This window comes from Lissotriton vulgaris, chromosome 9, assembly GCF_964263255.1.
Source record: "Lissotriton vulgaris chromosome 9, aLisVul1.2, whole genome shotgun sequence".
Lineage (NCBI taxonomy): Eukaryota > Metazoa > Chordata > Amphibia > Caudata > Salamandridae > Lissotriton > Lissotriton vulgaris.
This window is the reverse complement of record NC_141697.1, coordinates 870,967,169-870,987,805: the sequence shown is the minus strand read 5'-3', so window position 1 is coordinate 870,987,805 and position 20,637 is coordinate 870,967,169. Positions and strand designations below refer to the sequence as shown.

Below are 20,637 nucleotides of genomic sequence, written 5' to 3'. Positions count from 1 at the left end.
TTACAATATGGCGCTGCAGGTGCCTTTTTGAAACAGCAAAGATGAGAAAACAGTATGAAAAGCCACGGAACTAACACAAATACAAAGACTTTAAACCTTCAGTGGGTGGATGAATTATCTAAATAGGAAGCATTTTAGTTCATTTTAAAAGTGAAAATAGGTTCTATATTACTAGCACGATTTAGGAGGAACTGGCTTAAAATAAAACAGTTATGTTTACTGAAGGTGTTTTTGGTTTCACTTCTGCAGTAAGCGGAAGCCACGCAAGTAAAACCAGATATTGCAAGTTTGCAATGCTCAGCTCTGGTCATCTCCCCGCCCAGAAGAGGTATTTTTCCTGCTGGTGCGCACGGATTTCGAGAACACTTCATCTTTCTGCTGCTTACCACGAATCCCCTCGCTTATCAGAGTCGGGGCCTGCTAACTTGTATCGTGTGTTTTTCCTCAAGGACCGGCGGATCCTGGAACAGCGATTCCTGACTGCTGAGGTCATGACGGCAGCAGCTTGGCCATGTCTCTGCTCATGAGTCCCCCAGGAAGTGAACACACCCCCACCCTGCTGTGCCGTCACTGGCGGAACGTACCAAGGGAGAAGAGACATGTCAACAAATCCATGTTTGGACAGACGTGTTTCCTGAAAGTCTGGAGCCTCTTGTCTCTGTAGGAGTTGGTAATTGGCCTCTTTTAATAATGTTATTTGTGGGCCTCTCTGAGACTCCAGCGTCACTGTTCCAAGTGCCCAGCTGCTCGCCTCTGGCTTCAAGTCCCACTGGCGGTCGCTATAGTCAGGATAATATCAGATAGGGTTTACAAATGGCTCACTGGCTGGGTAGGGACTCAGGTCCTCGCGAATAAAGCTTTGCTCCTGCTCATCATATTGCAGCGAGGCCTGTGATTTGTTCCCCACTGGACTTGCCCATTTGGGAATCCACAGGAAGTTGTTCATGTTTTGAAGGCCTTCCCCAGCAGATCATCAGGCTCTGGTGGTCAGGGAGCAGGGAGGCGACTGCCCTTTACAAAGCTAACTATGGGGAACCTGTTGGTGTCATTTGGTTTTAAGGTCAGAGGCCTCTTTACCTGCTCGGTACAAAAGGGGGAGATGATGGACGGAGCATCTGAATCAATCAAACACTCACACCGAGTCAAAAGATCTGGGTTTAATCCATCACCGTTCTTTAGCCCACTCTGCCTCCCCAGTTCAGACATGGCTATATGCAAATCAGTCTGACCCTGTGCCTCATGGGAACAGTCCAGCCCGAACTGCCAAGCCATGTCTTCCCTGGACCAGAAACAAGCTTCCGAGGACCGGTTTCTGGCATTCCAGCCGTCTTCAGCCCGGCTTGCTTGAATCCAGTGGCAAAGTGAGCAAGGGACTCACGTCTGAGCATACCCTGCCACACTTATGGCGGCCAAAAGCGGTACAAAAGGGGGTGGTGATGGACGGAGCATCTGAATCAATCAAACACTCACACCCAGTCAAAAGATCTGGGTTTAATCCATCACCGTTCTTTAGCCCACTCTGCCACCCCAGTTCATCACCACCCCCTTTTGTACCTCTTTTCCTGCTCAGCACATGAGCCCTACCATCCTTTCAAGGCAACCTCTCTTCAGACCTACATCCCTGGAGTCTGTTTGCACCCAGTGTAAGTGGTTTGTATTATGTGCATGTGGCATTATATGTGGCTGGGAGACCATGTACATGCTAAGGTGAATATTGTACAAAATGGGGTCCTCCTTGTGGGGGTCCTTTTGCTATGTGTGGACGTGAGAACTTGCACATTGGCGATCCCTGGGGCTTTGGCTCCGAGACCCTGGTAAATATGCTGATAGGCTGGGAAGTTTATGTACGTTTCCTACCAGGCCAAGAGCTCTTCCCAGCAAACGTGCCTGTGTTTCTGCCCAGTCACCATGTTGTAATGCATGTCATCTAGCAACAAAGAGAACTGGTCCAGGGGATCTTCCTTGTCTCTTACGGAAATACAAAAACTGACAAGTTGGTGCATCATCTACAAAAGGGGAAATTGTCCATATTGTCTGCCTTGGCTCTCCCTAGAACCCGGTACCTGACAAGTTAACGTGTCACTTGGAAACAGAAAGAATCGGTCCAGATGCTCTGTCTATTTTCTCCCTGAAATGAAACACAGAAACTGACAGTTTGATGCCTGCTCTGTTTCCTGGTTGGTTAAAGCAGAGGAAGAACTCCTGCTGATATACACTCAACTGGAGTTGACTGCCATTTAAATAATCAAAACTATTTTGGGTTTTGATTGGCTGGCCCTGGCTTCCTGACACTACCCTACAAACCAGGATAAATAGTGATGTCCTTACGCAAAATAGCCCAGAGGGAAGTTTGCCAAGAGTATAAGTCTGTGTGCCTCGGTTTCTCTCAACGCTAAGACCAAGGCTAACACTCTGGAAGAAGCTCTGCTCTTGAGACCTCTTGAGATCTATCCTAGTGGAGTCTGCACCTCCCCAAGTGGAGAGGGGCAGGTGCATAATCAGGAAGACAAAGAGCAAGGACCAATGAACTGTCTGTCATCACTAGGAAGTGAGCTGCCAGGAACTACTTGAATCATGCAGCCTAGCTGTTCTGAACTGAACCGTGGATCTCAAGGACACATAAACCAACAAAGTAATCATAGATTATACGTTTTTTTACCTTCCTTATTTCACAACTCACCTCATACCATCCCTTTGTGGGAGATCTTATCACATCATTCATCCCCTTTCCAATGAAGATGTGTACGTTCTTCCTCTTCATCATATGTAGTGTTCTGTCCAGCTAAGACTAGTCGATCTGATTTCAAACCCATCTGAACCACCTTGAACCCTTTACACTGTCGCAGGGAAATACTTATGTCTCTATGGTTCCAGAGCTGGCAAAGCCTGCCTATCACTTTCCCCATTGATTAGAATTATAGACATGACCCCATGTTATTTTGATTGCTAGAGCCTAAAAGCTCGAGTTCAGAGGCTTGGAGTTGCAGGGATCCGAGTCGGGCTCCAGTTGCCCTCAATAACAAAGTACAATATCCTGCAGTAAAGGATCACTCGAACACTCCTGGATTTTCAAATACGGGTTTAATACGGCAGGTAGGTCCTCTCCACCACGTTCCGGCTGTAGCCTCAATCACTGTATGAGATAGGAAGTGACAAGACCATTACATACACATGGTCATTTTTAGAGCAAGGTCGGTGGTATAGATGATAGGTATATAGGAGCTGTAGGGATATTCACTCTAGGTTATTTCAATGTGGACAATATTTATTTGTAACAGTGCTATAGGGATGGGGAGAACCACCCGCCTCTCTAAACCTCTGTGGTGAAACCAATCAGAACAAGACAACAAGTATACCCTAGCACACGTAATTTTCATGAACAACGTCTTTTTAGAGATTTGTAAAAATACACAACAATGTGAATCAATTGTATCAACTCTCTCTTCTTTTTAATCAATCTTCCTGATGTTAGGCGTTCTTGTTTCCCAAGCCAACACGTGTTTCGTTGCCTCTTGCAAATTAGTACATGCAACTTGTTCACGACTAGGTTAAAATATACATATGTACAGTGTAAGCTTTCCATGTATAAAATGAACGTAATTGCACAATTTGAAAGTAAAGACTAACAAATGTGCCCCCAGGCAAATCTCCCAGTGTTACTACTTGCACCCGAAATAAAGGTGCAAAAACAAATGATTATGCATGAAACACAAAGTAAATGTTGACAGACTTGATCTGCCAGCATGCAGATTATTCATAGGGCTAAGCATATATTTCACATTGCATATTACATATCATTTCCAAATAAAAGGTGCTCATGAGTTTTTGGTTGATTATGTGTTGGGGAATAGCCATATATGAATTCCTACCTACCCTATCACCAGAGACAAACATACGTACCTCTTATTACCACCATATGCCTCTACAACAACCAGTGATTCAGTGTTACAGAGCCGTAACATACCCAGGTGCATTGCGCAGTGATACCGACAACAACTGATACAGGCACACAATAAATATTAAGAAGAAGTGAATGTGGCATGCATGATAACGTAATACCCGAAAAAGTGGTACTAAACGGTGATACCACCCTAAACACTTATGGCTTGTGGGATACATAGTGCGTATTGACTACTATAAGAATTAGCAAGCTGTCAAAGTGCCTCCAATCTATAATAGGTAATGTACACATTGAGCATGATGCAAACAATAAAGTAAATGAAAAAATGTTGCATATGTAAATTTAGTTGAAAAATGCAAAGGCCAGCGGTTCATTGTTCGGTGCTGCATTGTACCCATATGCATACCACAGTGGTGCCAACAACTACTGATGAAGGTATATAAGTAATACATTGGAATTGAATGTGGCATGCATCATATCAGAATACATGCAAAGGTGGTGCTCAACCATAATACCACAATCTACCCTAATGACTTGTGGGATACATAGTACGAATTGACTACAGTTGGAACATGCATTTGCTATGCAATAGGTCTCGCATTTACACAAGTTTGAGCTATTGACATTGCAAATGACAATGCCTTTTATTTCTGTTTTCCTTTTTAAAACATAAATAAAAGACTTTGTCACTAACGATGTCAATAGCTTAAACTTGTGTAAATGCGAGACCTATTGCATTGCAAATGCTTGTTTTTAATTTTGTTAGACAACTATGAGAAGACTTAATAAAGCTTTACATTGTACATTGAAAATGCAAATGTTTGATGTATTTAATGTACTGCTGTATTACGATAGTTATTTTTACATTGTAGCTTTAAAGTATTGTAATGTGAGCAGAATAAAACTAAGAGGGTTGGACAGTGATTTCCCAAAAACGCCATCTCCAAATAACAGAAAAAGCATAGTGATTCCATTCAGTATCTCTTGCCATGTAAACCGAAAGATTTTCAAATTGTGCATATCCCAATTCTGCAGGCTTTTATTTTTACATCCAATCCTGAGCCTGTTTCTGCACTTCATAAAAGTCACATGTGTAAGGCCAGTACCAGCCTCACTGGTGACTTTAAACTCTTCTGTGGTAGACAGCACTCCCGTTAATCTGTGGTTGCACTCAGGGCTTTAAGTAGGCCGAGTCCTACCTATGTACAGCCAAAGCGGACGATGCTTAAAGCGGTGCTGTAAACAAAAAAGCGCAGCCAAAGCGGACTGGGCTGAAAGCGGCGCCGTAAACAAACAAGCGCAGACAAAGCGGACAGGGCTGAAAAGCGGCGCCGTAAACAAACAAGTGCAACCAAAGCGGACGGCACTGAAAGAGGTGCCATAAACAAACAAGTGCAGCCAAAGCGAATGTCGCTGAAAATGAAAAGAAAAGAGTGCTTATTGTCTTTTAAAGGAGAGCCTGTAAAGCCGCCAGTAAAAGATCCAGTCTGGGTGGGCAGGGCCAAAAGAGGAAAGGGTGGTAACCAGCAGGGACTGAACAACCTCAGTTACAATCAGAAAACTCCATCTAGCATAAGCAATGACGCGAAATGCTGCACACCAATGGAAATTACGGGCGGAGCCGAAACTTAACTTCTAAAAGTATATTGATTCCAAGAAGCCCTGGCGGAGTGAGCAGCGCATGCGCTCTGCAACGCCAGGCGAGACCTAATTAGCATGCTGCATAAATGCCACCAATCTATGGTAATTAATGTACAGATTGGGCCAATGTATCCATTGCACATAGCACTCAGATATATATAAACATGGTGCATGTGGTGTCCATAGGTAAGGTTAAAAGCCTCTGGAAGGCTCATATTTCTGACATTGCTGGAGGAAAGGGGATTGAGCAGAACTCCTTATACAATCCTGCTCAAGTGGGCTGGTGTGCACAGAGTAAACTAAACAAATGATATCTGGTCCAGGCATGTACATCTAAGATCCAACATGAATCCTAGCTAGTAAACCACATCCAAATACATGTCCTATGGTTTACGGTGCCCCGCTGGTACCCATGGTTATTAGGAGTATACATCAGAAAAGTAAAATATGAAAACATAGCTCCATGTCCATAATAACCCAATGTGCAACACTGCCCAAGTGGGTTAAAGTTCCTTACAGTTGTGTAGGGATGTCAACACTAGTGAGTATAGTTCTGCACATGTGGGCTATCGTATGACACACTGACAAGTAGCTCTAAAGTAACACAAAGTAGCGCTATGTGCTACTTTGCCTCAAGTTGATTTACCATGGGGGTATATGGGCGTTTCCATGCAACCACTGATAGATTTTAATGAATGGTTCTACCTAATAAAAGAGATAGCTGGGGCTTTACCCCGAAATGTATGCCTCCATTTTTACAATCGTAACTTTGGAGAAAAGTTTTCTTTTCTCCAAACGTTACTAACTTTACATGTGTGTTGCAATGTACAGCACACAAGAAGACTTTGAAAAGTTTTAAACATGGTCTAAGCATAATATGTTGTACTTGAAGGGTACTTTTTTAGTAAAAATCCTATACTGGACATTCAGCACACAACCCGGCACTATGATGCAAGGGTCTGTTTATAGCATAAGTCTGCCTATGGTGTGCCAGCGCAGGGGAGAGAGAAATAGAGCCACATCTAAGTAGATATATAGCTGTTTCTCTCTCCCACTTTGACTCAACACTGCAGAGCTACTAACCAGCCCCTTAATTTCAGATCTCGGTTGCATTCTTCTCATAGTGCCCTCTACCCCTCAAACCCAGAAAGGAATTCTCCTACAAGGCAAGGTAGAGCTAAGTGCAGATTTATAGAAAAATCTGATCCCTTTCACTAAGTCGTGAAACATACTGACAATGCAACTCAAGAGTTCCTCTTTTTCGCCTCCACAACACACACACTTCCAGAGGCAGGGACATATAAATAATGCAAGCCTGGATAAGACAATGGCACAATGTCCCATCCCAATATGATGAGATGTAGGGGTGTACATCATGTGCTTTTACCTAATAACATGAACTTTATAGAAAATTACACAAATTATGCATAATTACTTTCAATGCAAATGTGACACTTTATGTTATATTTGAGATAAAAATGCGTTTTCGTGTCCATCGCATAAAAAAATAGCACCAAATAAACACAAGCACCAGAAGCGACAGCCAGTTGCATTCTGGTCATTCACATTGTTCCCATGTTCCTGCACTATAACTTTTTTGTGAACACAAAAAGCCTGATTATGACTACTGTGGTCTGATGGACCGCTGTAGCCGTGGTGGTGGTGCGGGCAGCAAAGCACTGGCTGTCCAACCGCCATGTTACGAGTTGGGTGGTCAGATCGCCATAGGGCCGCTGCTACTGCCAGGGATCCACCATCTCTGGCAGTCTTGCAGCGATCTGAGGCAGTGGTGTAGCTGGGGAGAGGGTGCGGTCTGCCCCGGGTGGCATGAGTTTTGAGGACGGCGGCCTCCCCCGCTATCACCTGCTGTCTCTGGTGACATCAGCAACACTGTGGCAAACTGAGAAAATCATTGCCAGCACAACCCCATTCCCCCACCCCATAGGGCTAGTTACGCCACTGGTCTAAGGCCTTCAATATGCTGGTGGTGCCGCTGCAGCACCGCCAAGCATATTGCGAGTTTCCACACCACCACAGTTTTCATGGTAGTGGGCCTGCCATGAAAAGTCTGGTTGTTAGGAAACTAAGGGGGCCTCAGGGCCTGGGGATGCATTCAGGGGGCACATGGTGTACCCTCGTTTCTATATGCACCCCATTTTCCTGCACGGCATGGACTGCACAGTCCATGCCTTTGAAGGAATGTGCGTGGGTGTTACCATTGCGGTGCCTTTCTAAATCTCTCCACCTGGGACCGCCAAAGCAATGCCCGCCAGACCAGAAGAAAACTCCTAATATGGCAGATGGTCGTTGGCCGGCTTTGGCGGTGTGGCAGCTGGGCGCTGGCATGACAGCCCACTGCCAAACCACCAAAATCGTAATCAGGTCCAGAGTATTTATGTAAAGTAACTTAATAGCATATTTTCGGGAATTTCCCATCAAGGGTAATGCAAAATAATGCGAATTATGCAAACATAATTTACATGTTGTCAGGGCTTAATGCAATGTGACTTGTTATGCGACCCAGGTGATGGAACAATGCAAAGTGGACGCAGGCGTGCACAAAACGAGCATCCAGAGTGGGGAAAACACTGCCCCGTCTTACTTTTAAGATTCTTGTGGTAGTGGTATCACAAGCTCAAGGAAACAGGAAAGCCTAAAATATCAAATAGAACTTTATGGTTTATGATCCTTTGTCTCTGTTTACTATCTTCTCGGGCATCGCTTTAGTACCGTACATGTAAGTCCCTTGTTTTTGAATGAAGGGTGAGCACCTTTATTCCGTTTGCACATTCTGTCCAGGGCACCGCTATGAGATCACTCTTTGGCACCTGGGCCGTGCTCACATCTGGGACGCATTAGGAGGGGAAAGCGCGCGCCCCAGATTGGAAGCAGTCCATCAGCGCCGCGCCTCACTTCAGCTTGTCATGACAGTGAGTCAGGGGGGCTTTCATTAACCTAATGTCTCCAACCCCTTCAAACTGATGGGAACGTTAAAGAGCGTAGCTCAAGGCGTCGCTATGGTAACTTGAGGGAAACTTCTTGATACATTCCCTTTCCCCCTCACTATCAGGAGGAGTCTATCATGTTTTTTGTATAAGTGCTTTATGTATCGCATAGATACTACGATGTCACTACTTCAGAGCGCTTTGATACGATTATATTCCCATATGTAGCACCCTGTAGCGCCTAGTTTCCATCCATGCCTGACAGCAGACACCGTCTTTCAGCATGTACAGGATCACACCATCTGTGAGTGCTCGATCTGAGTTACTCATCTCAGAATGCTTCGTGGCGCTAAGGTCACGTGTGGAGTCGAGGAATTTCGGACTTAACATGGAATGCAGGCGTCGACATTTCTTGTACTTTGATGGACTGTTTCCATGACCACAGCGCCTAGATACACGATGTCTTGGCCATTACCGCTACGTCTACGTGAAAATCGTATTTAGTGCGAAAAAACTACTATTTAAATTGTGACCGGCCCGAGGGATGTGAGCAACAGACATTTATCCTTTTTGGGCCTTTCAGACATGGGGCAATCTGAAAATGATCATGCGGTGTCAGAAGACTCAATAGCGTTGTATTTTCAAGACCCTTAGTTCATTCACTTATTCGTCCACCCTTATTTATTTATCGGTTCCTTCTTTGATCAATTCATGCATGAATCAGAATATGCAGCTACCCATTCACTCGCCGCGAGCATACATTCACTAGTTCATTTATTCATTCACTCACTTGTCCACTCACGCATTCATTCACCTTGTCACTCGTTCTGCACGCGCACGCCCCTTGGGCCCTGACATTCTGGACAGATTCCAGGAGAGAATCACATCTTATCATTCACACAATACAAGGGGCTGCGAGATAACTCCTCGCAGATTATCCCGTCTCCAGGGAGTCTGGCCGGTGCCCCAGGACGGGCACCGAGCAACAGCAGAGTCCAACGCGGCTCTTGGATTGGTCCGTGGCCCTGAAGCGTCACATCCCGGCAGAGTCACCTGCAGTTCAGATAGGAGTGGGGTATTATCCATGCACTGTACGGGGAGTGTGTGAGCACCAGCCAATGGCCCTCCCCAGCTGCCTAATCTGGATTCCACCTCATGTTCGTACCACAAGCATCTAAAAGACAGGGCCTTATAAAGGCCGTGTGACACTTTTGCGCTGCCGTTGGGTCACTTTGCGTGAACAATGCACCACGTTGTGTCATATTTACAAAGTGACACATCTAGGCAGGTGCGTCAACTTGTAAAGCGCTGCACAACATTATACCTGCGTCAGGTATAATGTATGCAGGGTGGGCGTTCCCCCACAAAAAAAGCCTTGTAGAAGTGTTGCAGTGAAATCTATGAGATTTCACTGCAGCACTTGTAGGACGCCAATGCGTCAAGACCTCACGCCTGCCTCATGGCAAGCGTAAGGGTGGCGTAGTGCCATGAGGCACAGGCCAAACCCATCCATTGCTGAAGTTGCGTCATGTTTGCAACACAACTCCAGCAATGCGGGACTATGGCACCAACAGATGCATCAGGATTCCTGAGGCATCAGGGACGGACCTGGGCTTTCAAAACCGGCCCCAACTGCTCCAGTCTACCAGGGAAATGCCTGGTTGAATAAAAGGCCTTCACTTTAGCTTGCCCTAACAAAATTATCGGGTCGAAAATTCCAAAGTCTGATTTGACCACCAAATGTATAAATGCAAAATGTACAAATCCAACAACCGGTTTGCGCAGCGCCAGAATATCGCGAGGCACTCGTAATCAGGTTGATGTAACTTGCATAAGGTCACAAGTATCAGTGGATGTGCTGGGACTCCATAACCAGTTTCCCTCACTGCACTAATAAATGAGGCAGGTGCATGCATCAGAGTATCAAAAAAGGACCCCATCTCTATTATAGAACCAGCTAGACCATTGCTGGGAGGGAAGGCTGGACACGTTTCCAGGGAAACACATGTTTGCGATGCACTGTTGCCACAATAACACACACATCAGGAGCAAAGCAAGTGATTAATTTGAGACGGTGGCTCCCGGTACTCTGCACCAGCACTTAATTGCCAATATCGGCACTTATGACAGTCTGCCACATGGTGGCGCTATTGGTCAAATTTGTAGACCAGCACAACAACAGATGTTTACTAATTCAATACACATTAAAAATTACTAATACCTACTGCTAAAGCCATTCTTATATGTTTGGGGACCTGGAATACTGAGAATTGTCACACTTGTACATGTGTGAAGTTTAGTAGTTTGGTTGTTACTGTAATTGGCAGAAATGGCAGCGGCAATGGGAGGCACAAACGGAAGTGGCCTCCCGATGAGGTCCCTGACACTTATATGTTTTTGCGTAAAGCAACTGTTGGGAGGCCTGAGTGTGAAAGCAAATAGCTTACAATCTGGCACTGGCATTGCCTTGTAGCGCTATCTGCAGTCTGCGTGCTTTTCCGTCAAGGTTCCCAGGCTTCCATAATCTGAGGGCTCCTAGCGCTACCAAACTAAACGTGTATTGTTGTTACCTGAAAAAAGGAAGTTTGGGAAGTGCCTTAAAAATGAATGCCAAGGGCCATAACACATGGAATGTAAATGAGCTGTATGTGCCCCTACTGAGTCATTGGAAATAGCCTAAACTGAGGCGGAGAGAACCCCTCACACCCTGGACCCCGGTGCCATTGTACCTGCTGTACTACTGATAGCTACACCCCTAGAACTTCGTTATCTAAACTTCTTTGAAAGGGAAATTTCAGGCAACATTAAAAATCCCAGTTGTTCTTACACTCAAACACAGAAATGGGGCATGCTCACACACCTAAAAGGGGATAACCGAATCCTAGCATAAAGGGTGCTTTCACACATATGCTCATGCAGTTTTATGAAACATTGGTGTTTTTTTCAGACCAGCCTTGCTTTATCACCCCATTCGTCTGCTGAGTTCCAAATAGAGCAACATCTGGAATCTTGTGAAACTTGCTTTACAAAGGAGACTAAAAATGCACGGACTACAAGGCCCATAATGCCAAGTGCTAAAAAAAAAAGTGAAACGCACCTGCAAGTTATTAGCCAGCATGTGAAAGTGCACACTCCATCCTTGTGTTTGATACGTCTCACAGTCATATAGCTGTCAAGCTTCCCAGGTCCATACGTCTCTACCTAGGCCAGTCCCGGTTTTAATGAGAATTCTGGGACTTGTAGTACTGGTTTTACACTTCCTTAATTAAGACTACAATCCCAGTAATTCTAATACAAAAATGTGACTGGACTAACTAATGATGCATGAACCTGGAGAACCTGCAAGCTATGCACCCAACTGTGCATCAGCAACAACTACCTATGCTAAGAATACTATTATGACTAGGCCTGGGCAGGATTTCAATTACGAGGTGTAATTTTAGTAATTTTGGTAATTCCGCATTACTCTTTGACACACAATTATCGCTAATTACTCAATTACTCCTGCTTGTGTAATTTGGGGCAAAAAATCCTACATCGAGAGCATATTAGCCAGCGAGAATAGCTGCTCATGCTCGCAAATCATGTTCTGCTGCATTTAGCACTATTTCTTAGTGCAAATATGCACCCTCACGTCCATTTTGAAGGCAAGGGTGCACTTTGAGCTAAGAAAATATCTCTAAGTGCCGGGAGTAAGTTGGGGAAAACTCTTATCCCAAAAGCGCATTTAGCGAGTGCTCACACCTGCTCGCGCTCACTAATTGCATTCTGCTGCATTTAGCTCTATTTCTTAGCGCAAAGTTGCATCCTCACATCCATTTTGGATGCGGGGGAGCATTTATGTGCTAAGAAATAAAGCTAAATGTAGAAGGACTCTTCTTGGGTAATTCCGCTGAATTCTTAGGTAATTCTACATGATCACGCTACACAGAATTACGCGATTTACGCCCACCCCTAATGCCGACCCGTCCTTTAATGATGCCTGCTGGGGGGTTGAAGCCTCTTATGACATGCCAATTTAAAGGCCCTTTATAGAGGGGCCACAATACTTGGTGCCAAATAAGAGACACTGGTCAGAGTGCGTTCATATATAAATGGGACGGGCCAACAGGAAATATGCTCAGCAAGGGAACAACTAGGCACGCGCCAAGGGTAGAAGGGCAATAGGTTGGAACAGACATGGGAAATAATTTTACTAACATGACTAACTGTTCTCCACCCACCTTTAATGGCAAAACGTCTAGGAAGGGTGCTACTTCGCCCACTGCAGTTGGGTGAAACTGACAGATCATGTATGTACCCCTAAAGCAATTTAAATCCGTATCCTGGTCTATGGTACCCAGTGCTTAATTTGAGCCGGTGGTTTTCAGTGTTCAGCACCGGCACTTAAATATCCACACCAGCGCTTGTGGCAGTCTACCCACATGGTAGCGCTGTCTCAGGTGCCCACACCAATAGCCAATTGTTCATTCAGTATACAATTAAAAATGACAATTACCTGCTGCACAAGCCGTTCTTATAGATTAGGGGGCTTGGAATAGTCTGAATTGTCACTCTTGTAGGAGTGTCAACTATCAGCATAGCAGGGGCCCTGGCACTTGTTTATTTACAAATTAAGCCCTGCCGGCAACAATCCCATGCTCTACTCAAGCCCTCCGCCGCTAGGGACGAGGTCCGCGCTGTGTAAACATTCCAAACCCCATGAAGCAGAGAGATGAGCCGCGCGCGCTTGGCATCTCACCTGCTTTGTGCTAGTGTCTTGCCATGTTTCCTAACCTACGTTTTAGGCGCTGGTATTTTCCTGCAAAGATTATTTTTTCTCCCAAGCGAGGAATGAATGAGCCGTATGCGTTTACTGACCGGAGTGCCAACTGGGTAACAAGCAGAGCGGAGATAAAATCCCTGCTTCCCAGCTTCATCAAATCGTGTGATCCTGAGCAAACGCCTTCATCTTTCCGTGTCAGCTACCAACAAATTCAGGTGCTAAGAAAAAACGCACCTTTCATCCTCTGAGGCTGACAGACAAACACCAGACGTAGATCAATAACTTCAAGGTGTTTCTTTGCTACCCACCGTAACCTTCAGAGGATAGTGCTTTGTACTGACCTAGGTCAAAGTTGGCGCTTTTCAAATCTCTCACTCACATTCCCAGGGTCCCGGTCACATTATATTCACACATACGTATTATGTAGCACTTCCAGGTACATCATAGAACTGTATTCGGTTACAATTCGAACCATAGAAGTAAAAACATTGATATATCATATATACATTACACCAATAATATCCTAAACCCATATATAGCAAAATGAATAAATCCTAGTATGCCTCAATCTCATAGCAGCTTAAAAAAACACACTACATTAAATAACACGCTCATCAGATAAAAGTGTGAAGACATAAAAGCGGGTCACACTTGTAAAAATAGTCTAAAATCATATATAACTAAAGGAATAAATCCAAGTATATTTCAATCTCATAGCAGCTTTTAAGAAATATATACTACTTTACAAATCATATGTTCATCAGATAAAAGCTGTAAAAAAAACAGAAGAGCAGGCCAAACTTGTGAGAAGTTCAGAGGTTTCAACAATGGAATGTTGAACATTTACCAGCGACATCAATTCTATGTTTGTAGCATTCTAGGCAAAAATGTGTGTATTCTTGCCCAGAGATACTTATTCTATCAAGGTCTGAAGAATGAAATCAGATGTAGTCTCTTTAAACTCGTAATGGCTCACAGGTTGTGCACAGCTCTCATCCGCAGGCACATTCACTCGCTGAGCTATTTTTCCATATTATGGCATGTGCATATCTCACACACTCAGACCTCACTCACATCACTCTAGCGCGGATCAGTGTGCTCGCACTCTGAACCTGGGCGACATTGTCAGTGGCTTGTCATCAGCATCGATTGAATGAAAGGTTCATGTCTCCTTAGGATGAAAAGTGGAGCCAGTCCACAAGCACTTAAACACGCGATACCCAGGTTGTACACGTCTTACATCCACCCATTAAGACCCTGGCCAAATGTACCAGTGCACCCCAAGCCGTAAATCAATGCACAACGCATGGATGGGTAGAGGGTGGTGGTGGGGGTGAAAGATCCTGAAAAAGCGGATGGAGGACGTTCTCTGTGACAACTGCACATGTAAGTGTGTTATGCAAAGTAAAGGTGGAGGCTACTCTGTAGAAGTCACTTTTTTAGCAAAAGGGCAGGCACACATTTCATCTAGATGTGTATGGAGAGGTGAAACGGGACACTTGCACTTCCAACAGCTTGCACAATGGCATCACCAGTGGCATACCGGTACCGGGTAAGGTTAGACTTTCGGATGGTTCGAAGTGCCAGTACTTCCAGTGCTTGGAATGGAAAAATAGAAGTGCAGGTACTGCTTGTTTCTGAGAAGTGCCGGTACTCTCTAATTAAATGTAGTTCGTCTGTGTTGAGAAGTGCCAGTACTCTCCCGCTCAAAATAAAAAGTGCCGTACTCCGTACTGAGCAGACAGTACCTCCCCATTTTTTTAGCACTTAGTACTCCCATGCCCACTCACACTTACGCACGCTCCATGTACCAACGGTACGGCTTGCGTGGTAATGTCTTTACAGAAAAGTGAACGCACTTTGATTAACCAAATACTCACCATGCTCGGCAGATGCTGGTCCCAGGGCGCACAGGAAAAGGAATATTCCAAGCGCTTTCCCCATGGCGAGGGTTTTCATCAGGTGCTGCCAGCCGAACCCTCGTCAAAGGGCTTCAAGAGTTCACTCACCAAAGCAAAGCCAGCAAAAGTGAGAACAGCTTACAAAATGTTGCCTTCCAAATAAACAGCTTTCCAAACATTAACTTCGAAGGTGTCAGGGGTTCCCGCAACGCAACTATCAGGACTCAGGCAAGGGGGGCTGTCCGGCTCCCTCAAAATACCAAAGTGAAAAAAACAAAATCCGAAAGCACCCTCTCGCAAAATCACATTTAAAAGTTGCTTTAAGTGTCAATTTCCAGGACTCTCGTTAGCTCCGAAGTCCCAGCGATGTGTCCCACAAAGTTGGAAAAGTTTGGAAACTTCCTGCAGCAGAACTGTCTGGCCCTGCGGCTGAGCCCAGACTGCGCTCCGGGCAGTCCGCCTTCTCCGAGCCCGCTGCCTTACACACCCACTCACTGTTGTGCTGAGATTGTCTGTCACAGTCGGGAACTCGTACTCTCCGCCACGCCCCCTGACTCACTCACAATGTTGTGCTCACACCGTCTGACACAGTCAGGGTGAAAGGAATGTCTCGGGCCTCATTAGCATACCCTTTTTGCGAATTCCTTTGTGGGCTCCTGAGGGTTAATTTAATCAGAAGAATGGGGAGGGGGCAGCGGCCGGGTGCAAGGGAGGGCGAAGAGGAGACACTTTTCTTAAAGCTGCAGAGCTGTGAAAGCAGAAGCTTTGTTCAACTTTTGAAACAAATCACAGTTTTGACGTGCAAGTTACTTCAACCCCTAGGTTTCCATTCAGTTGCTGCACTTGAAGGCTGCAAAATCTCACCGTCTGCGGTGACCGCAACAGTGCCTGTGCATTGTTTTTCCAAGACAAATATCCAGCGCTTTGAAGTGGCCAAGGTTACATGTTAGCACATTATAAAGCTTGTTTGACCCCCATCGTGTTTTTTAAGTATCAAACTGACTGAGGCCCAATCTCTGTTCAGAGAGCTGAGCCTGGAATGCAAAAGAAAATACAAATTGTCAATCACCTTGAATTTTGAGGAATACTAAAACTAGGTCTCTTCCTATCTACTTAAAGGCAAGATACAGATGAGTATAACAAGCATTCGAAAGGAAATAAGTCTGGTGTTGGATGGCAGCCTTTTGGGTTTGTAAATACCTGTTTTGTATTTGTTTCGTGTTTTCCTCGAAATCTCTATTGTCGGGGAACCTGTCAGACCCTCAGCAATCTAAACACACTAAAAATAAAAAATAAAATAGCTAAAAGCAAAAATATTTTGGGGCCTCAAAAAGAACACATTGAGATAGTAGGACCTTCTGGGAACCACCTTGTGTGTACATATGCTCCACGTGAAAGTGCAGAATGCTGTTACTCACAGTGAAGTTGGCCAATGCCTGAAGTAGGCTTTCCTACTGCCCCATTCTTTATGCTGTAATAGGTGGAAGAAAATGTGAATGATGCAATAACAGAACAATAGAGGAAGAGGGCTGACTGAAAGTCCCTATAAAGTAGTAGATTACTCAACTAATATTAGTATAATCAAGAGATCTTCGTTAACGCCATACCTTATGATAATAGTAAGATCAAAACGCCTTTGTTAAGGCCAGACCTAAACGAAGAAATTGGCACCCATGTGTCCATCTGCATTTATCTCACACCTCTCAGCAGGACATCATACGAAGCTCAGGTACCTTTTCTTTACACCATGTTTGGAGTGGGGCTGGGTGAAGATGCACATTGTTTCCTTTATCAGTCTATATATTACAAGCAAGAACTTAACGATTTTTGTGTGTAGTATGAGGCAAGGTGTCCATGTAAAAATCTGGACTTTTGCGATTCTCTTTCTCACAACAGCTAAATTTTCACTGTTTTTGAGTATCGATGATCTCTTGTAGCTGCTCGTTGTAACTATTCAGTGTACGGTTACAGTGGCGGCCATGACTAACAAAGAGTGGTGAGGCAGGTGGGGGGTAGCGTGGGGGTGGGAGAGCAAGCATGGGGGAGATATGGGATGGGTAAATAATCCTTTAAAAAACGTACCTGACGCCGCCGGCCACTTCCTGTGCTGCGCCACTCCTGCTGGCCTCTTCCTGGGTCTCATCAGCTCCTGGGACAGACTGCCTTCTCAGACCAGGGAGTCTGTGGGGCTTTTCTCCAGCCTGGCTGCTAAATGCAGCTGAGCTAGAGAAACCTAAGTGCGCATGTGTGTTTTGGTCAGCCTGAGACGACCGGCCAAACACACATGAGTACTTAGGGAGTGCACAAGCACTCCTCCTCCACCCGCCCATGCCCCGCCCCTCCATGCACAAGCTGGCAAACGAAAAATAAAAGGATGCTAGAGCATCATTTTATTTTTTGTTTGCTGGCTCTGCGCCAGGCAGGTAGGCGACGCTCCTCTGCCACTGCAGAGGCGCCGCTACTGTACGGTTAGTCACTAAGCAAATGTATGCGAGACATGTATGTGTGTACAAAGGCTTACAAGACACTGACACCAAGATATACCCATCAAGTTTCTGAAGGTTACTTGGTGAATATACCGTTTCAAAGTTCTGCAGGTCATTTCTTACCTAAAGAATTGTCACATTATAGAAAGCTTTGAGGTCAACATCAGTGGCAAAGATAATGACTTATTTTATGGGTATCTCAATAATTAAGATCCAAGTAAAACTATGCTCACCTAATAAAAATCACAATCAGGTGTAGTTTACAAGAAGTCTCTGATCCTCACACACCTACGCACCTCACCCAACTTCTCGATGTAGGAGAAACAGCAACACAGACCATTGCAAGCATGCTTTGATAAAGCGCAGACGTAATTTGGATTACTTTGTGGCCTCTTCAACAATATTTTATTGTAATATATTGTAATTGCAATTGTTTAGCGCTTACTACCCCTTGCAAGGAGCCAAAGCGCTTTTTTGGGGAGTAGCACGCTACTCCATGACCCATAAAGGATTAGTGGTGAATTGATATAGTGAAATATGAAAGTGATCTGAATGTTGGATATGTTAGTCATTTATTTGGATTGAGAAGGATAGTGGAGGGATAGAAGAGAGAAAAAGGTTTGCATTTATAAATCGCTTGCTACCCTTGATGGGGTGTTGCAGCGCTTTTTTCGGTGAATAGCACACTACTTCAGAACCCACCAAGGATTAGTGGTGAATTAGTATAGTGAAATTTGAAAGTAATTTGAGTGGCGGATATGTTAGTCAGTTATTTTGATTGAGAACAAAAGGGGAATGATAGATGAGGGAAAAAGGTTTGTATTTATATAGCGCTTGCTTCCCCTGAAGTGATTTTTTGGTGAGTAATATGCTACTCCAGAACTCATAAAGGATTAGTGGTGAATTAGTATAGTGAAATATGAAAGTAATTTGAGTGGTGGATATTAACTACTAAACACATTCTGTAGTACAATGCAATGACAAATAGTAGGCTAGCCATGCTCGGAATATTACAACCCTCTGTCACAAAACCATCCCTCATTGAGTCAAAAAATAATTTTTAAGAGACCATCCCTCATGAGCACAACTAAGAAACATAGCCAATAGTTGCTTTATGGAACCCTCTGACAATGAAAAATAAGCACCGAGTTGTTGGAGGAAAAAGGGAAAGGCCAAAGTAGTTTAGAAGGTTCGGGCAGCCGAAGTTTATCCTATGGTACTGCAAAACTCTGAAATATGCTGCCAATTGAGCTCAGAAGTGCAAGCTCCTTTACCATCTTCAGGAAAGGGCTAAAAACCTGCCTGTTTCAGATTTAGACACCGGGCTGGGCTTACTGTGTTCATAGAGCCAAGACACCTCCAGGTATTCGCGCGCTCAATAAATCTCATTAACATTAACATTAACAAAGGATCACCAGGGCGCAAACACACACACACCACAGTTGCTCGTTGCACAATTTGATTCATTCCACTACACAATGATCTTCCCTTAAATCCACAGGAACTGTCAATAAATATTATACAAAACAGAAGTGTTTGCTGCTCGGATGTTAGCCTATTAATAAGTAGCCACAATGACTTGGGTCAACAATATTCAAAATGACGCACCCCTAAACAGTATGAAATATAGCACAAATTCATCAGACCAATTTGAGTCCCTTCCTTCAAAGAAGGTCTACAGAACAGGAAAGGGTGTCCAGATTATGGAAGTGGTACAGGGCCATTCAAAAAGTTGTAAGCAGAATACAATTACTTATATGCAGGGCTAATTAAACCAAGAGTTTCTGCAGCCGCAGCGTTTTCTGCATGAGTATTGAATTGTCGCTTTTGCTGCATAATCCATCATCTTCTGCATAATCTGCAGATTTTAACAAAAACAACTCTAGCTCAAATGGCCCAAAATTTACTAAAAACATGGTGAGGAGTTCATGTGCATTGGAAGGCACTTCTCAAAGGTTAACTTGTCATGTTTCAGTCGTTTATTGCTGTATTTGGGCGTTAAAATGGTTTGAATGAGGTGAAGTCTTTTCCACGACAGTAGTAACATGTGTGAAAATCTCAAACTAATAACATAATACTATCACAAAATGTGACACATTAAGCTGCATCATTTGCCTTTTCTTGCTGCATGATTTAGGTAATTGTGCCATATAATTTGATTCTAGCCTGACACATAATTCTACTGGCCCTGCCTTTAAGATAACAATAAAATCCAGAACCATAATGAAAGGCATGATTCGGACGACCAAAAGTACCAAGAGACTGCACAAAAAATCTGATCCACTCCATAAAGGCTCATAATATAGCATGGCAACTCTAAGAAGATCCAGCAGCGGCTGCCTCTGTACAGGTATGGGGGGTGGGAGGCATGATATAAAAATAAAAAAATTAACTTACCGTCTTCTTCGCAGCTGCCACTGCACCTCTCTCCCATAGTCCTGGCTGAGCATGGAAAGCACCCACTCTACCAGCCAATCACGATGCTGCAGGAGCAGCGTCGCAATTGGTCTTTCGGGCACTCAGGCAGTAACTAGGGGGCTGGGCATGTTCTCCACTGGACTGTGCAACACTCCCCAGTGGAGAACATGCCAAGTGCGCATGACTGTTTGGACGGCACCAGAGAGCCAACCAAGCCGTCATGCACACTTAGGGAGGGGGTGCAAACCACGCATGCTCCCTTTGACGTGGCAGAGCCTGACCCCGCCCTGCCTGACCTGGCTGGAGTCGGAGTCCCGCTAAGAAAAATAAAATGATATTAACTTCTTGTTATTGTCATTTTCTTTTTATTTTGCACTGCTCAAAGAGCAGTGGGGCGACGCTCCTCTGCCTTAGTGGAGGAGCCGCCAATGTGGAGATAAACTGAGGTATACATTTAGGCATCTCTATTTATTCCGACTAGGTCTGAGAAGATCAGCTTCTTCTAACCTTGCAATAAAATCCCACAGGCTGGACCCTGCAAATCTCTCCTGCTTGGATGTATTGCTCTGCCTCCAACTAC

The 20,637-nt window shown here is 44.6% G+C and overlaps 1 protein-coding gene across 1 annotated transcript in view; it reads right to left on the bottom strand.

Moving 5' to 3' along the window:
• The window catches only part of AXL (AXL receptor tyrosine kinase), a 225,797-nt gene extending 210,087 nt beyond the window's left edge, over positions 1–15,710 (bottom strand). Inside the window, exon 1 of the mRNA XM_086938617.1 lies at positions 15,133–15,710. Coding sequence (XP_086794743.1) covers positions 15,133–15,211 — 79 coding nt within the window. The 5' untranslated portion in view covers positions 15,212–15,710. The remainder of the gene's footprint in view (positions 1–15,132) is intronic.
• Between the last annotated feature and the right edge of the window lie 4,927 nt (positions 15,711–20,637).